The 16,591-nt window shown below is 51.3% G+C and overlaps 1 protein-coding gene across 3 annotated transcripts in view; it reads left to right on the forward strand.

The window, feature by feature from the left end:
• Positions 1-15,524, forward strand: part of ERC1 (ELKS/RAB6-interacting/CAST family member 1) — a 390,663-nt gene extending 375,139 nt beyond the window's left edge. For all 3 annotated transcript variants that reach the window (XM_019925892.3, XM_019925893.3, XM_019925896.3), the window contains one exon: positions 10,381-15,524. In XM_019925892.3, coding sequence (XP_019781451.1) covers positions 10,381-10,518 — 138 coding nt within the window. In that variant the 3' untranslated portion in view covers positions 10,519-15,524. The remainder of the gene's footprint in view (positions 1-10,380) is intronic.
• The last annotated feature ends 1,067 nt before the right edge of the window (positions 15,525-16,591 follow it).

Consider the following 16,591-nt stretch of genomic DNA (forward strand, 5'->3'; position numbering starts at 1 on the left):
GCAGCCTGCTAACTGGGGCTGGGGACTGTAGCCCGGATCCGGCCAGGATAGAGGACCGCTTTGGCTTCACTGTCACTTCTGGAAGGCTCCAGTCATCATGTCCATTTACAGCTCAGACCTCATGGCCTCTGCGTCCTGGGACCTAGCTGTCAAAAACGTCAAGTTCAGATTCGTGTCTGATTAAACCAAACTGAGCATCTGTTGTGTAATTCCCCACCCACCACCAAACCAGCTGCAGAAACGAATTAATCTGAGTCACTACCAAGCACGACTGAGTCTGTTCAGTCAGGTTTCTTGTAACCATCCCTCCTTTAAACCCATCCCTCCATCCTCCTCTCTCACCTCATCCTGTGTCTGTGAATAGAGAACTATTTGCCGTGAAATAAAGCTTTTTCTCTCCTTTAAGCCTGCCCTTTTTCACGGGTTTCTGTTCGCTCTCCCTTGGCCTTGACTCGGCTGTGGAGAGAGGCCGCCCCTGCCCTGAAACCCTGACTTGTGCTGGCGGTGGCTGTTCTGGGCAGTTTCAGGTCTGCCAGCCCGTCCTCCGCTCTACCTCTGCCCCTCCGTCCCGCCCGGCTGTGTCCGGATCATCCTGCCACTGTCAGCTCTGCTCTCTGACAGCTGTCCTGACGTGGAAAGCAGGAAGGGAGCTGGAGTGGTCTCTCTCACAGTCAGCCTTTCATGACGTGTTTTTGTGGAGTGTGGAGGTTGTGAGGTATCCTCTCTGAAATGCCTTCTTCCCTGGGCAGCGGTGGAGGCTGACATGCCCCCCCCCCTTTCTGCCACACACCCTCCCCATGTGTGTTGCTTTGAGCGTCCAGATTGGGTTGCTGTTGCATTTGTGATTCTTGGCTGGGGTCCCTCTAGAAATCATATTACTACACTGAGGGCTGGAATAGCTACTAAGAACAGAATACATTATCATAACATTCAGCAGACAAAGCCAGAAAGTTCCTGCCAGAGGCCACCTTGGTATCCTGTGCTGTGCCATATTCTGTCCTTTGAGAACGTCAGCCACGTGGGTGTTACCACGGATGCTACAAGCCCTGCACCGTCAGACGGTCTGGATTTGGAGATGCTTCAGGTTTACCTTCAAAAGCTCTTGGGAAAGTTATGGGTGTTTTCCCCCAGGATTAGCATCTTTTCCTTTAGTTCATTCTCCAGTTGTTTTTCGATTGTCTGCTATGTGCAGGTTGTTCTGCTAGGCAGCCTTGGTATGTAAAAAAGAATGCATTGAGGAGCTTGCTGAAGAGTTGGGGAATTGAACATGTAGCGAACTCTTGAAACAGGAGCCAAAATGAATACTTCAGCAGTGTTCACCTCTGAAAAGGGATGTCTCCACAGACAAAAGGGGCGAATGATCTCCACCAGGAAGAATAAGTTAGATGGGGAAGAGGGAGGTGTAGGAGGTAAGATTGTCCTCACCCCAGGGTGAGGGAACCTCATCAGAGTGAAAGTGAAGGCAGAGGGTGGCACGGACATACCAGGAGATGAAACTGGAAAAGTAGGATGGGGCCGGAGGGTGGCTGCCATGCCAAAGAGGTTGGACTCTGTTGTAGGTAGGAAATCACTTAAGATCTTGGAAGAGGAGTGAACCTAATCCAACCTGTTTTAGAAAGATTACTCCTACAAACCAAGGTTGAAATGACTGTGAAGCTATTGCAATAAGCAAAAGATGCTGAGATATGAGAGCCTGTTAGGGCTGTGACCAGGAGATCAGCAAGGAAGAAACTAAACCGAAAGAAACATGGCCTGGGAAGGGCGTTAACAGGAATTTCACAGAAGATGAAAGGACCAGTAAATATATTTTTAAATGTGTCGCCTCTATTTTTGGCTTCACCACAAATGAAAAGAACTACAAAGAACTGCAAACGAAAGCAGCCCTGTCATATTGGCAAGGTTGGGGTGTGTGTGTGACCCCGGTGGACCGGGAGGCTGGGAAATGGTCACCCTTATTTGTTGACTGAAAATTAGTACAACTGTCCTGAACAGTTTGGTAACATGTCAAAAACTTTAAAAAGGTGTATACCCTTTGACCCAGGAATTCTAAGAAAACAGTCATAGATATGCAAAGGTTTATGTACAGAAAATTTCAACACGTTAATATTTATAGTAGTGAAAAGCTGAAAACAAACTACATTTCTAATAATGGAATTAGTTAAATAAATTATAATACATCCATTAAAAGGATTACAGTGGGGCTTCCCTGGTGGCGCAGTGGTTGGGAGTCCGCCTGCCGATGCAGGGGACGCGGGTTCGTGCCCCGGTCTGGAAGGATCCCACATGCCACAGAGCAACTAAGCCCACGCACAAGGACTACTGAGCCTGCGCGTCCGGAGCCTGTGCTCCGCAATGGGAGAGGCCACGACAGTGAGAGGCCCGCGTGCCGAAAAAGAAAAAAAAAAAAAAAAGAAAGGATTACAGTGCAGCCCATTTAAAAATTAGGTTTTAGAAGAATACTTAATCACATGAAAAGCTATTTTTAGTCATTATTAAGTGAAAAGAACAGTTTATTAAACAGTATGAACACTATGAATTGATGTATAAGTGAAACATTCACAAGAAAGTGTTTATCAGGCATTTGCATGTTAGTCTGAAGCTCGGGAGAAAGAAGGGAGCTACACTTATACATACCTTGAAAATGGTTAAATTTAGGTCATATGCGGGTTATTATACTGTTTTGTTTTGTATATGTGTGCAGTTCTCTGCTAAATTAAAAAGTCTTACAAAACCCACCTGAAAAGAAATAATTAAGTTGGCAAAGAAAATAGATTAAATGTGCTGGTTCACTAAAGCACGTAGAGCAGACCCGGCCGGGATCCATGTCCAGTAGGTTAGTTGCTATGATTATTGAACTTCATGGAGCGAGGATGGACAGGGTGACCCAAGGCAACAGAGGACAGTCTCCGTAGGCCTCAGGGAACCCCTGCGTGTCGGGCAGGAAGCAGAAAGGGGAGGAACAGCTGCAGGACAGGGAAGAAACACACAGATGGACTAACAGACAGGTAGAGGAGAGCCAGGAAGCCCGGGAGGGAGAGTCCGGAGCAGGTGTCCCCAGGGCCAAGTGTCCAGGGGGGCTTGTGTTGGACGAAGACCAGCGACCGACAGGTTGTGCTGTTAGGGGTTCCCTGAGGTTCAGTTTGGTTTGGAGTCTTAGGTTTGGAGGTGTGACACCTACACAGCATACTACATGAGTCATATGTGTACAAGCCTGTGAGTTTACACGCCCGTGGAACGAGCACCGGGCACGAGAGGCAGAGCTGCTTTCCGGCCACAACTGCAGCCTCCCAGAGCAGCCCGCCTGCAGCACCACAGGCTGGTTTTGCCCGTTTCTAAGCTTTATATGCCCAGACTCACCCAGCCTGAGCTCTGCTGTCCGGCTTCCGTTCAGCACCACGTTGTGCGTGGGTGTGGTTCATCCGTTCTCACCGCTGACACTCCGCTGCGTGAATATCCAGTTTATCATTCGGTTGTTGAGGGACGTTCAGGTTACTCCCAGGACTGGGCTTGTCCTCTGTTCTGTTCCTGTGGTCTCTGTGTCTGTTCTTGTGCCAGTCTCAAGCTGTGTTAGTAACGAGAGCTTTGTGTTGTAGCGAGATTTCTCCACGATCGTTCTCCAGGATCGCTCGGGCTGCTCTGGGCTCTGCATTTCCTCTCACACTCTGAGTCAGCGTGTCAGTTACACACACACACCTGCCGCGGTTGTGATTTGAATTACGCTGAATCCATGGGTAGTTAGGGCAGAACTAACAGTTTTACGATACTGAGTCTTCCAATCTGTCATCACGTCTCCCTCCATTTAAGAGCTGTGTTACTTCTCCAAATAATGTCGTGTGGTTTTCAGCGTAGAAATCTTAGTTTAGCAGACTTTGGAGAGAGCAGTTTTGGTGAAATGGCAAAAACTAAATTCTGAGATGTTAAGGAGGGAAATGAGAAACAGAGGTAGCAAATGTAGACTGTTCTTTCAGATGTTTGATGGTGAAAGAAAGGAAAATTGGTCTAGCCTGTGAGAAGCAGACTCAGAAAGTTTGGGGTGAGAGTGCCGTCTGAGGCTGTGGTCGAAGATCGGGGAGCGCAGAGGTTGGAAACAGAGTTAGTTGACGGCACAGAGACGTGGGAGGTGGTCAGGGTAGCCTGGAGAAGGAGGCAGAACAGCAGTGTCGTGGGGTCGTTTTGAGGTAGGCTGTGTCAGGCCTGCGTTACCCTAGTAATGAGTCCTCAGGCTCGCGGCTGCTGGCACCGGGAGCCGTCCTGAGCCGTGCCCTTTGCCACTGACAGCAGCAGGCCCACGTGCAGGACGCTGCCCTCCCGGTCATCCTGACCCACACGTCCAAGCCCCTGTTTCTTTTAGCAGAGCCTGTATTCTGTTTTCTCTATTGGAGGCACATACTTGTACATCTCTTACTACAAGAGTCCGTTCCTCCAGAGCATCTTAGTTCACTTAAGGTTGAATAGAAAGAGGCCCAAGACACTTGAGGAAGGTTTTGTGTTAGATATTCTGTATATGGAGGAAACGGAGATGCTGAGGTCTGGGATTTAATGCTTACATAACAGAAGGAGCTTGCGGGATTCGTGGGAACAAGTTTGTTTTGAAGTTTAGTGGAAATTAATGTACTTGGAGATGTTTTTAGGGTTGTTGCTGTTTGTCTTTAGATGCAAAGCTTTCAGTACATACAGGGAAGATTGCATCTGTATCTAGCAGGGAGATTGTGTAAACCTACATGCTACGTATAATTATAATGTTTTTAAGAAAGTAAACAAGAAGACAGTGTTTTTCACTGTAGTACTTGCGGTGGTGGAACTGGCCTGCCAGCATTAGAAAGCAGAGAGTAGGATACAGAAGATCTCGTTGGATTACTCAGTCATATTTATATCCACCAAATTTGGATTTGTAGCTTTAACGAGGAAGGGAAGAGGGGCAGAGGAGGATATAATTCATTGTGGCTAAGATGTAATAAGCATTTTCATTAAATCCCAGATATCACATGTGTGCGCGTTTTGGGAAATTCTTTCCTGGTGTCAAGTCCAAGGGGCCCTTTCTTTGGGGGGGGGGGTGAGGGATGGATAGGCAGACCTGAGGGTGGGAGCAGGGGTGGGGACAGGAATATCTTGAGTGAGATCTGAGAAATTAAGTTTCAGAAGCTGGAATATACCTTTCCCAGTTCATCCATGGGACCTGCCACATCTGAAACCATGCAGAAGCTTCCGTTTTTACACGCGCTGCACATGCTAATGAAACAGTTTAAAATCACGAGGTACTCATCCATCTCGAGATTTGTTTTCCCACCTGTGCTGTGTAATACAGCTGTCCAGAGCTGCTCCTTTGGTTTCTTCACATTGCCTTTCTTTCCTAAGTTGTCTGAAGGTTTAACCACATGTTCCCGACACATTCTGTGCTCCTCGGACTTCAGGATGACTAAAGCTTTGCATTTCAAAGTCAAAACAAAAATCCTCCTTTAAAAAGTAATTCCAGTTTCACAAGAAAGGCTGATCTTTGAGAGTTCTTTTCAAGACAGGAACTTTTCGCATATGATGGATCAAGTGCCAGTGAGGTCTCTCCCTGCTCAGCCGTGCCCACGTTTAATGCTGCTTCCAGATAAAGTGCAAACCAGCCGTAACCCCTGGAGACAGGAAGGCCTGCGGGATGGAGAGCAGCTCCCACCAATGAAGGAACACTGCCTTCTCCAAACTTTTGATTCTTCTGACCCTCTCTGTGTTTAAACACCTTTTCCCAGGCAGACCATTCATTAGATGTTGGAAAAACCATAGCCTTATGGTCGACCTCTGCTTTTTTCCCCTGGTCTTCTTCCATCACTTCTGGCTCAGCGTCCTCCTCCAGTGCCGTCACCCTTCCCACTTCTGCTTAACCCCTTATGTTTGTGGGTCATAATCACATTCCCGCTCTCAGTCTCCGCTCCTCCAAGTCTCCTGTTTATTTCCTCTAACCCTGCGTCTTAGCTGTACCTGCCATCGTTCTCTTAACTTACGCCAGTTTGTCTCCGCTGTTATGGTAAAGAGGTGCTCACCTCACTGAGAGCGTGGAGTGGCCTGGGGGGTCCTGGGGGCAGTGCCTGCACCTGGCCAGCCTGGGGACACCTGGCGTTGCTTCTGCAGAGACCCAAACCTCGGGGACCAGCCAAGCGCATCTCCTCCTCCGTGCCTGGTCAGCTCTTACTGTTTGTCTGTTTGGAATGACCCTTTTTTCTGTCTTCTAACATCTACTGCCAACTCCGCTTTCTACCCAAGCTGAAGGCTGTAGCGCTCATTCATTCCTCTCTGTGGCCTTTACAGCACTTCGCATGCAGGACTCAGGCAGTATGCTTTCACAGTTTTTTTGAGGTATAATTCACACATCATACAATCCACCCGTTTACAGCGTACAATGTAATAGGGTTAGTGTGTTCTCAGAATTGTGCGACCATTACCACAATCAGCTTTCTAACATTTTCATCATTCCCTCTGATCACCCCGTCCCACCCCAGCCCTGGGCAACCACTGATCTGCCTTCTAACTCTGGATTTGCCTTGTCTGGACATTTCATAAAAATGGAGTCGTACAGTGTGGTCTTCCGTGACTGTCTTCCTTCAGTCCAGATAATGTGTTCATGGTTCATGTTGTAGCATGTATCAGAACTGCCTTCCTTTTCATGGGCGAATCAATCAATACTTTTTGAATGAGTGTTTTTACATTTCTATTTTTTATATAAATTTATTTTATTTATTTATGTATTTATTTTTGGCTGTGCTGGGTCTTCGTTTCTGCACGCGGGCTTTCTCTAGTTGCGGTGAGCGGGGCCTACTCTTCATTGTGGTGCGCGGGTTTCTTGTTGCGGTGGCTTCTCTTGTTGCGGAGCACGGGCTCTAGGCGTGTGGGCTCAGTAGTTGTGGCGCGCGGGCTCAGTAGTTGTGGCTCGCGGGCTCTAGAGCGCAGGCTCAGTAGTTGTGGCGCACAGGCTTAGCTGCTCCGCGGCATGTGGGATCTTCCTGGACCAGGGCTCGAACCCATGTCCCCTGCATTGGCAGGCAGATCCTTAACCACTGCGCCACCAGCGAAGCCCCAGTATAATTTTAAATTTAGATCTTTAGCCAGTTTTAAATTTATGTTTACGTATGACATGAGTAGGAATCTAACCACAGCTGGGCCCAGTTTTCCTAATACAATTCATTGGTTTCAAATGCATCTTGATCATATTCTAAATCCCACTGATCTAATTGTATCAGTGCAATGCTCTTCTAATTAGTGTGCTTCTATACTGTTTTATAATCTGGTAGGGCAAGTCCTACACCATTTTTCTTCCTTTAAAATGTTTTCTTGGCTCTTTTTATATATTTACACTTGAGGATAAATTGTAGAATCAGTTACCAAGGTTCAAAAAGAGCCTTTGGGATTTGGTTTGGAAATGTATTTAGAGTATATTTTTAGGTGAAAACAAAATCAGCTTATATATAGTCTATATAATATCATTGCCATTTTGTTTCTAAAATTACATGTATGTATAATAAAACAAAGTCTCAAGGAATATATGACTATATATAGAAGTGGTTATCTCCTGATGCTAATATTATAGGTGATTTGGGGGGGGGGGTGCCTTTTTTTTCTAAATTTTCTACAATGCATGTGTAATACTTTTTAAATCAGAAAAATAAAACCCTTGAAAAAATGTTGTTAAACTAAAATATATTCATTAGTAACTTCATGATTATCAACTTAACAGAACCCAAATTAGAATAAAAAATATTTCATGGGCAATAGCTACATGACTTGTGAAGATTCCTGGCTCAGAATATAAACCAAAGTTGTCCAGAGAATTCCTGGGAAGGATTAAGGTAAGAAACTGAAGCAGTACAACCTCATCACCTCCTCACTTACTTCAGCTGGTTGAAGAGACCTGAGAGCTGCAGCATTTTCACCGAGCAGTATTTCTGGGTTACGGCCTATGCGGCCGTGTTCATAAGGCCCCTTGCCTCTCTGGTTTCCCCGTTTCAGAGACTCTTATTCATATGATGCAGCCAGAGCTTGAGGTACACCAAGACTTCGTGTGGTCTGAATCTGGCCCTTGCACGTCCTGGTCTTTTAGCAACGTTTAGCAGAAAGAAGATTGCCAAATCTGTTCCCAGCTCTTTGCTATATTGATGTTTGAAAAAGCAGCATAGTCATTCTTGGCTCAGAGCATCTAGGTTCTGTCAACAGTGTAATTGAAACTTGGATTCTTTTTGCATTTTAATCTACATGCTCTTTTCTGGGTAATCTTATCTGTTTAATAAAAACAACGGTAATAATAATGACAACAACATCTAACATTTCCCAAGCATTTTCTGTGTGTCTGGCATTGTACTGTACTTTATATGAATATCTCATTTTTTTTATATATATATATATTTTAGTTTTGGCTGTGTTGGGTCTTCGTTGCTGCGTGTGGGCTTTCTCTAGTTGCAGCGAGCGGGGGCTACTCTTTGTTGTGGTGTGCGGGCTTCTCACTGCGGTGGCTTCTTTTGTTGGCAGAGCGCGGGCTCTAGGTGCGTGGGCTTCAGTAATTGTGGCTCACGGGCTCAGTAGTTGTGGCTCGCGGGCTTAATTGTTCCGCAGCATGTGGGATCTTCCCGGACCAGGACTCGAACCAGCGCCCCCAGGGAAGCCCCTAAACTCAATTTTTAATTTACTTCCTCTCCTAAAACCTGCTCTGCCTCCTGTATTTTCAGTCTTGTTTGTCTGACTCTCTGTTCTCTCTCACATAACCCTGCCTCCTGCCAGTCCTGCCTTTGGAGAATCTCCCACCCGCTTGGTCCCCCCCTGTTCCTAGGCCCACCTTAGGTTTAGTCCTGCTTCACTCTACCCGGGTTCGTGACAGTAACCTCCCTCGACGTGTCCCTCCTTCCACTCAGGCTGACATGCTTTATCTTCCCAGTGTCTTCTGAGAAAATAAAGGTGATCGCGTCACTCTTCTGTCTTAAAGGTCTAGGACTTGCTGCTGTTGTCGTCCTTGTTGTTCTAACCAGATGAAATCCGAACCCCACAGCTCTGTGTATGCTGCCTGGCCCCAGTCTGGCCCTTCAGCTTCACCTCTGTCGTTCTGCACCCAGCCCCCTACCTGATGCGTCAGCTGCAGGGGAGGCTCACTCTCCCGAGGTCTGCACCAAGCCCCAAGGTGGCTCTGCGCGTCTGCACTTGCTTTATTGCTCGACCGCCTCTTCTGTCTCTGATCTCCTGGACACACTCCTGTTCGGGAACATCTCGGCTTCCTCCAGGGTGAAGCGGACATCCTCCTGTCTCCCCCGAAGCGTGTTCAGGCCTCGGTCATGGCCCTTTCCCTGCTGGGTCATAATCGTCTGTGTACGTGCAGATCCGTTCATCTTTCAGCACCTAGCACACAGTAGGCCCTCAGTACATGCTGGTTCGGTGCCTCAAGGAATGTCAGAGAGAGTGTTTAAAGCAATAGGAAATACACTTGTAAACAAACAGAGGACTAGACGCGTCTCTCTTTGGCTCAGTCAGCAAGGGAGTGGCACATGGCCGGTGGAGAAGCCTCCCTCAGGCAGGGACCAGGGTGCAAGACGAAGATCCTGCCTGATCACGCGTGTACCCCTCCCTGTCCTGGGCCTGTGAGTGATGGTGTCGCCCAGTGGGAGAATACTCGCAGAGTACGAGCCCTGGGGTGGGAGCGCAGCTCTGCAGGTCACCCTCTCAGGGCCTTGGACCAGTCACTAACCTTCGTTTTCAGGAAGAGACATTTGATATTTACTTTTACACTTTCCTGATTGTTAGTTTTGACACAGGAAGACTTCACATAGAAACTGCCTCTTTTTTGTCATTTCTCTTTTCTTTTTTAGCTTTATTGAGCTAAGATTGACGAAATTGTAATATATTCAAGGTATACACCCTGATGGTGTGATGTACACAGACGTCATGAAGGGATTCTCCATCCTTTCGGTCAAGTTATCAACACATACGTCATCTCACGATTTCCTTTTTTTCCGTATGAGAACACTTAAGTCCTGCTCTCTTAGCGGATTTCAAGTCTGCAACACAGTGTTGTGGAGTCTAGTCATTGTGTTGTACCTTAGACCTCAGACCTCATTCATCTCATAACTGAAAGTCTGTCCCTTTCCCCACCCACTGCCGTTTCCACACCCCCAGCCCCTGGCAGCTACCGTTCTATTCTCTGTGTCTCTGAATTTGATTTGACTTTTTCCCCCCAGATTCCACATATAAGTGACACCACGCAGTATGTACCTTTCTCTGTCTGGCTTATTCCACTGAGCACAGTGCCCTCCAGTTTCATCCACGTTGTTGCAAATGTCATCTCTTTGTTGGTGAACAACAATTCTTAACTCAGTGCCAGTAGGGTTGTTTTATTTTTCCTGAATCCGTCTCTCCTTGCAGCTTCAGAACGAGTTAGAGAAGGGTGAGCGGGACAACTCAGAGCTACAGGAGTTTGCCAACGCCGTCCTGCAGCAGATAGCAGACCGCTGCCCCGACATCCTGGAGCAGGTGGTCAGCGCCCTGGAAGAGTCTTCGTGACTGTCTCCGTGGGGAGCGGCCAGCCCAGTACCGTAGCCCGCTCGATGAGCCCAGGAGCCGAGGAGGGAGAAGCACGAGGAGGGGGAGCTCAGACGGCTCTTGGCAGCAGGCACACACTCCAGACTCTGCCCTGTCTCGGTTAGTCCCGCGAGTGTGGCTCCAGCACCGTTTCTGCGTCTGTCCTCCTGTCTTCCACTGTCGTCTCTGCGCGAATTGTCCTGCTGTCCAGGGCGGGTGAGGGGCCGAGCCTCCGTGGAGAGCTGCCATCCAGCCATCGGCAGCGACACCGTGGACGCGGGCGGCCGTGCCCTGACAGAGGGACACGGGGCAGAGCCCTCCTCCCTTCTGTCCGTGGCGTGAGAACTAGGTCTGGGCTCTGCAGAGCTCAGCTCACCGAGAGACGCCTTCCCTGCAGACCAGGGCGCCGCGTGTTCTAATGTCACAACAGGTGCTTTCTCGTAAAAGGGTAAAAAAGACAAAAAAATCTCAAAAAGAGTATTAACAAAGGAGACGGCGGGGAGAGAGAACAGGGACAGAGAGCCGACCGGCTCTTCTCTTTCCCATCCGTCCTGGTTACTCTCCACCAGGGCCGTCTGTGCGGGACTGCGGGCAGGCTGCGCCGGGGCTTGGAGGTCCTGGCGTCCGTGCCGCCCTGGTGCCTGCGCTTCTCCTAGCCTCTGGGGCGAGCCCCTCTTGTTGAGGACCTTGGTGTGTCAGATCACATCTGTCACTGAAAGAGAAGAGGGCAGTGTGGTCACCCCCGCAGCTCTGCTTCTGTGGAAGGCGACCGGTCCTCGGGGTCAGGCCGGCTTCTCCCAGACACCTCCCTCGTCAGCAGTCTAGGCCCCAAAGCGTGCTTCTGCCTCACCCCACCGCCCGTGCTCCACGCTCAGGCGGCCCAGCCTCCCCCCTTCAGCTTTCCTGCTGAACCAGAGCTTCTGCTTCGGATGAGTGTTTCTCTTCCCACGCGCATCCCTTCCCCCTTTCTTGCATTCGGATAATCGCGATGAAGTGCCTCCTGTGTGCAAGCCGCTGTCGGGCACCCATCCTGGAAGAAAGCCTGTCTGCGGGGGGCGAGGGCAGTCGAGGATTCTGTGAGACCCACCTGGTCCAGTCAGAGGGGCACCCATCCTGGAAGAAAGCCTGTCTGCGGGGAGCGAGGGCAGTCGAGGATTCTGTGAGACCCACCTGGTCAAGTCAGAGCAGTAAGAGGCACACCCTTCCCCTCCCCCATCTTAGTAGAAGGTATCTCTTCCAGGAAAATCTTCCACAGATCAGCATTTCTCGTTATAATGGAATTTATGGGTCTTGGGGGGCAGAGAGCTGAGTCACTTACTCGCCTGCAGAATCCCATCTGGTGACTTGGGGTTCGGGGTTTTGTCCCCCTGAGAGAGTGTACTGTTTAATGGGCTGCAACGGTGGATGGTGTTTTCTCTAGACATCCAGGTGCACCTTGTCGAACTCAGCCAGATCCATGTTGCAGAACAGAAAATTGACCCCAAAGTTGCAAATCCCGTGGAAGGTGTGGACGTCTTCCCCAGGCGTAGATAATGGCAGCCTTAAACATCAGGCAGCAGGAAGTAGATCACTTCACCCACCTCGGTAGCCCCTTGACCACCTCTCTGGCCAGACACCCACCAGACGCTCACATCCTGGTAAGAGTTGCTGGGCTCGATGGGTCTGTCTTGCGTTTTCTCCTTTCTCCTCCCCAAGTTCTCCGATGCTGCCTGTTAGGTCCTCACAGCCATCAGTCCTGTATCTTCCCGCCAGCGGCCTGTGACTGTACCATCAACTTATATGGTCACATCTCCAGCTGCCCCGACTCCCTGTGAGAAGCTGTCGAGTACTCCTTACCGAAGGTTTAAATGGACTCTGCTCGTAAATTTCTTACTGAGATGCTTCCTGATAGCCAGGCTGGCTGGAGAGGGGGTGCAGCGGAGGTTAGACAGCAAGTGGTGACCGTTTGTGGTCAATTACCTCAGTCCCGTTTGTTTACGGCACTGCCCATAAATCATGTAGAAAGCCCCCAGGATTTTAGGGCTGGAGTCCGGGAATCTCACACTGTCCACCACAGAGCAAGAACTGCAGTAGAAAGACACCCTCCCCGGGACCACAGCAAACAGGGAACAGGACCCAGAGGCCACGTGCAGAGCAGCGGCGGGCCTGGCCGGCTTCTCTCTAGCTGGTCTCCCGGGTCCCGCTGATTCCACGTCACCCATCAGATTCCACCCCTGCCACCTGCCCTCCTGCCTGCTCTCCTTCCTGTGGCTTCCCCTCCAGGGCCTTATGGGATTCCTCTGGGCAAGCGCTTCTGAGAAGAGCAGTTTCTGGGCAGACGCCATCTGTCTGTCTCTGAAGCGTAGCGGGACTCTCCTCGGTGCTTCCTGGGTGGTCGTCCTGGCATCTCAGATGGTTCTAGGGGCTGTTGGGTCCTGGATGAAAGTCGGCTCTGGCTAAAGTTTAATAGTGAACAAGGAGCTGCCTTTATACCACAGGCAAAGTTAACATAGTTTTTAGCATTTAGAGTGTCTTACGAAGTTTAGGTCATCCACTGAGCCAACATTTGCTAAATGCACGATTCCCATCACACGGGACCTGCCGTTCCGTGGCCTCTTCTGATATTCATGGTTTCACAAGTTCATGCAGCTGCTGCCGAGGATCTGTAACCTTGAAAACTCACTGCGGGTTACCAGTGATGCTCACCAAACTCCGCCATCCCATTGGCAAGTCTCGTTCCCCTTAGCACCTGCAGCTCTGTACCCAGATCAAAGTCATCATGAAGGGGGAAGCAAGAGGGAGAGTGGGTGGCATCCGCCCTGGGGCTCAGGACAGAAGAAGGACAATGCGGCCGTGTCCTCTTCCCATGTACCTCCATCCCAAGCATTCACTGAGCTCTTGATGCAGTGTCTGGACTGAGGTTTGCAAGGACTTGGACACCGTTTGAAATGGAAAAGATTTTAAGTGGGCTTTAACACGTGAAGAAATGGGAACGGGAATCCCCAAATCCACCTCGGCTCTAACCTTGACCGTGTACCTTACCATCCGAAGGCGCCTCTCTTCCTGACACTTGGGCTTTAGAAATACTAGTGAAGCAGACGGGACCCGAGGCACCTCCAGGGTGGTTGGAGGCGACGGGGCTCGGCCCTGTGTGTCCATAAAGGCCTGTGGGGTTTCCGCAGGAGCCACCGGCTCACCTGCTCCTCAGAGGGAGAGGAGAAGAGGAAGTCGTCTCCAAGTTTTGGGCGATGGCTGGTGGTCAGGATCGGCGTTGGGATTGGCTGCTGGAGCCCTGCTGATCCCGCCCGCGCGCCCTCCTGTGGCGCCCACTGTGTAAGCACAGGCCCACGGGTGGCCTCGGGGCCGTTGAGGCAAGAGCAGCGGAGGAGGGCGTGGCCATGCAGACGTGGCCCTCGAGTGGTTTTTCCCGAGTCCCCACGGACCCTGCGTCCCGCCCCCGCAGCTTCGTCTCCCACCGGCGGGAGCCCAGGGCTGCGGGAGGGGAGGGGAGGGCGTGGGGGGCCGGGGGAGCGGGCAGCTGGGCCGAGCAGACCTGGGCCCGCCTGCACTGCCGGCCCCGGCTTCTTGGCAGGGATGCACCGTCGGATAAGTGTCTTCAGAGGAATCTGGTGTTTCCCCCACGTGAACTAAGGGAACATTTGGGCAAGAAGAAGACATCCAGGGGAATCCTTCTGAACAAAATGGCTGTCTTACTCTTTTTAAGCAAAAACTTCCCAAACTTTTTAGTGTCAAAACTGTAACCAAGTGTCTCCTGGGTTTTTCCAACGTGTTTGGCGAGTGCTGTGACCCTGTTGTAGGTATTTCTCCTCCTGACTCTTGGGGGAGGGGTGGTTTTAGGGATTGATTTGGGGGGAGTGGTTTTTTGTCCCACACCCACCTCCTCTTTTGTTTCTCTGCTTGTCGATGTTGTCTGTGTGGTTCAGAGAATTGGGGCGGTTACCTTGTGTCCACTGTTGAGATTATTAAGATATTACAAAGTAGTTGTAGGACTGAAAAATTAAAGAGCTGTGTTTTAAAAAATCCCTCCAATATCATGTTAATAAAGGAATTCAAGCTATGGGGCAGCCAGGCTCCTTCCATCCCCCCGAGTTGGCTGGGATGGCAGCTGAGCTGGCCTCTGGGGAAACACGGTGGCCATGGTCCAGGCAGGCGACCACCCAGGGAAGGAGGCAACCGCTGAGTTAGGGGAACAGGCTCCTGGGCCCTGGTTTGCCCGTCCACCTTCAGGACCTCTGCGGGGTGTTTCCAGATCTGTGAGCCCACACTGGCTGCAGCCCCGTGTGCCGGATGCTGTGTGGTCACTTGGGCCTGGCGCCGGACCTCTTCCTGCCCACTTGGTGCTATATCATCCCGTGGCCCATCCAAGACGGGCCGAGCCCCGGCCAGCCTGGAGCCTATGATCTGGATGGGGGAGTCCTCCTCAGAGCCCAGTTCCTTTGGCTTCAGTTCCTGGATCCTTTCCCTGAAAGCTTTTTAGAGCCCAGGTCTCCCAGGCCCAGGCCATCCGTCTGGGCCCTAGCAGTGGCCTGGCCAGGAAAGGAGGTGGCCCCTGCCAAAGCCAGAGAGCCCCCCCGGGCTGGGGCAGCCCCCCACCCTCCCACAGCAGTATTGTGCTCTCCACCTCAGCACGGTGGACCCCTGAGGGCGGCCCGGGGCCTCCGAGCCCAGTGGGTGTGCAGCGGGCTCCCGCTGCTCCAGAGGGAGAGCTGCCCTTTGATGAGGCCCCAGGGCGCCGGGCACTGACCCCCTGTAGCTTGAGTTCCTTCTGGCAGCAGTAGCTGCTGAGGGGTGGGGTCTGTGAGCGAACGCACCGCTGCCTCCAGCTGTGCACCTGCCCCGTCGTGCGGCTGACACGATCATGACGTTACAGAGAAACTGAGTTAGAGTCGGATTTGCCTTGATAATTATTGTAAACACTTTGTTCGTTTTTTTTCTTTTTTATTCACAAACTAAATCCATCAGGAAATTATAAAGTTATTTAAAAATCATGTGCTGTGTCTTTCTTTGAGCCTCATGCAGTCTGCTCATCCAAGTGGAATGTGTCCTCAGATGCTTTGCAAAGCAGGAGAGGCCCGCGGTCCCCACGAGGTCAGCCCCACTCGGGGTACCAGGGATGCAGGGATGCCCGGGTCAGGGGAGGGAGGAAGAGTGGACAGCACCCTGGCCCTGACGCGGAGAAGGGGGCGCCCCTCTGGGTGCCCACCTGGACTCCAGCTTGGCAACCCCCTCGTTGTGTTTCACAGTCCGCACACCAAGGCCCAAGCCCCTGTCCCCGATTCAGCGCTAACGGTTCCAGGGCTTAGAACAAGTGCCCACGGGGCGGGCGCGGCTTCAGAGGGTCTGGTTCAGGGGGTGCTGGAGCTCCCCTGGGACGTGCACCCACGTGTAGACTCAGAGGCGTGAGCTGCGTCAGCCGACAGAAGGCGGGTGCCAGGAGGACCAGGCCGCCGAGCCGTCTGCTCAGGAAATCTCCAGCCCTGGCATTTGCCTTGGGCCTGGTGCGCAGGGAGAAATTATTCTGGGCGCTCTGGTGAGAGCTGGTTTTCTGCTTCGCTTGTTTCTGTCTCCCACGTGGGGCTGGCCTGCTCTCGTGCGGGTCCTGCTGGCCCCCGACCCGGGCGTTGGCACTGGGGGCCGAGTGCCGCCAACCCGTAGCCCTGCCACGCCCGGCTCTGCCCGGCCTCACCCGCTCCAGCCTGGGACGCGGCGCTGCTCACAGGGCTGACGACCCGCTGCTGCCCGTCCTTCCCTTGTAAAGCAGGAACAGTTTTGCTGGCAGGATGTGGATTTTGCTGCACGGAATCACCAGCATGAGCAGGTGTGTCCACAGCCAGCCGTCAGGTGGCAGTGGTCGCTGTCCCAGGGTTTTCCATTCATCCTGTCTCACTGCTTGTTGTTGCACCCGGTGGTCACCAGCTCAGCTGCAGACAGAGGGATGCAGAGACCCCGAGGTTTAAGGAAAATACGTGAGAGGAGACGTTTCAGTGGATAATTGCGTCCATTCACTTGGTTTTTCTCTGGATCCGGAGAAGATTGCGATTGTTTGGAGCATCTC

Source organism: Tursiops truncatus, chromosome 11, assembly GCF_011762595.2.
Source record: "Tursiops truncatus isolate mTurTru1 chromosome 11, mTurTru1.mat.Y, whole genome shotgun sequence".
NCBI lineage: Eukaryota > Metazoa > Chordata > Mammalia > Artiodactyla > Delphinidae > Tursiops > Tursiops truncatus.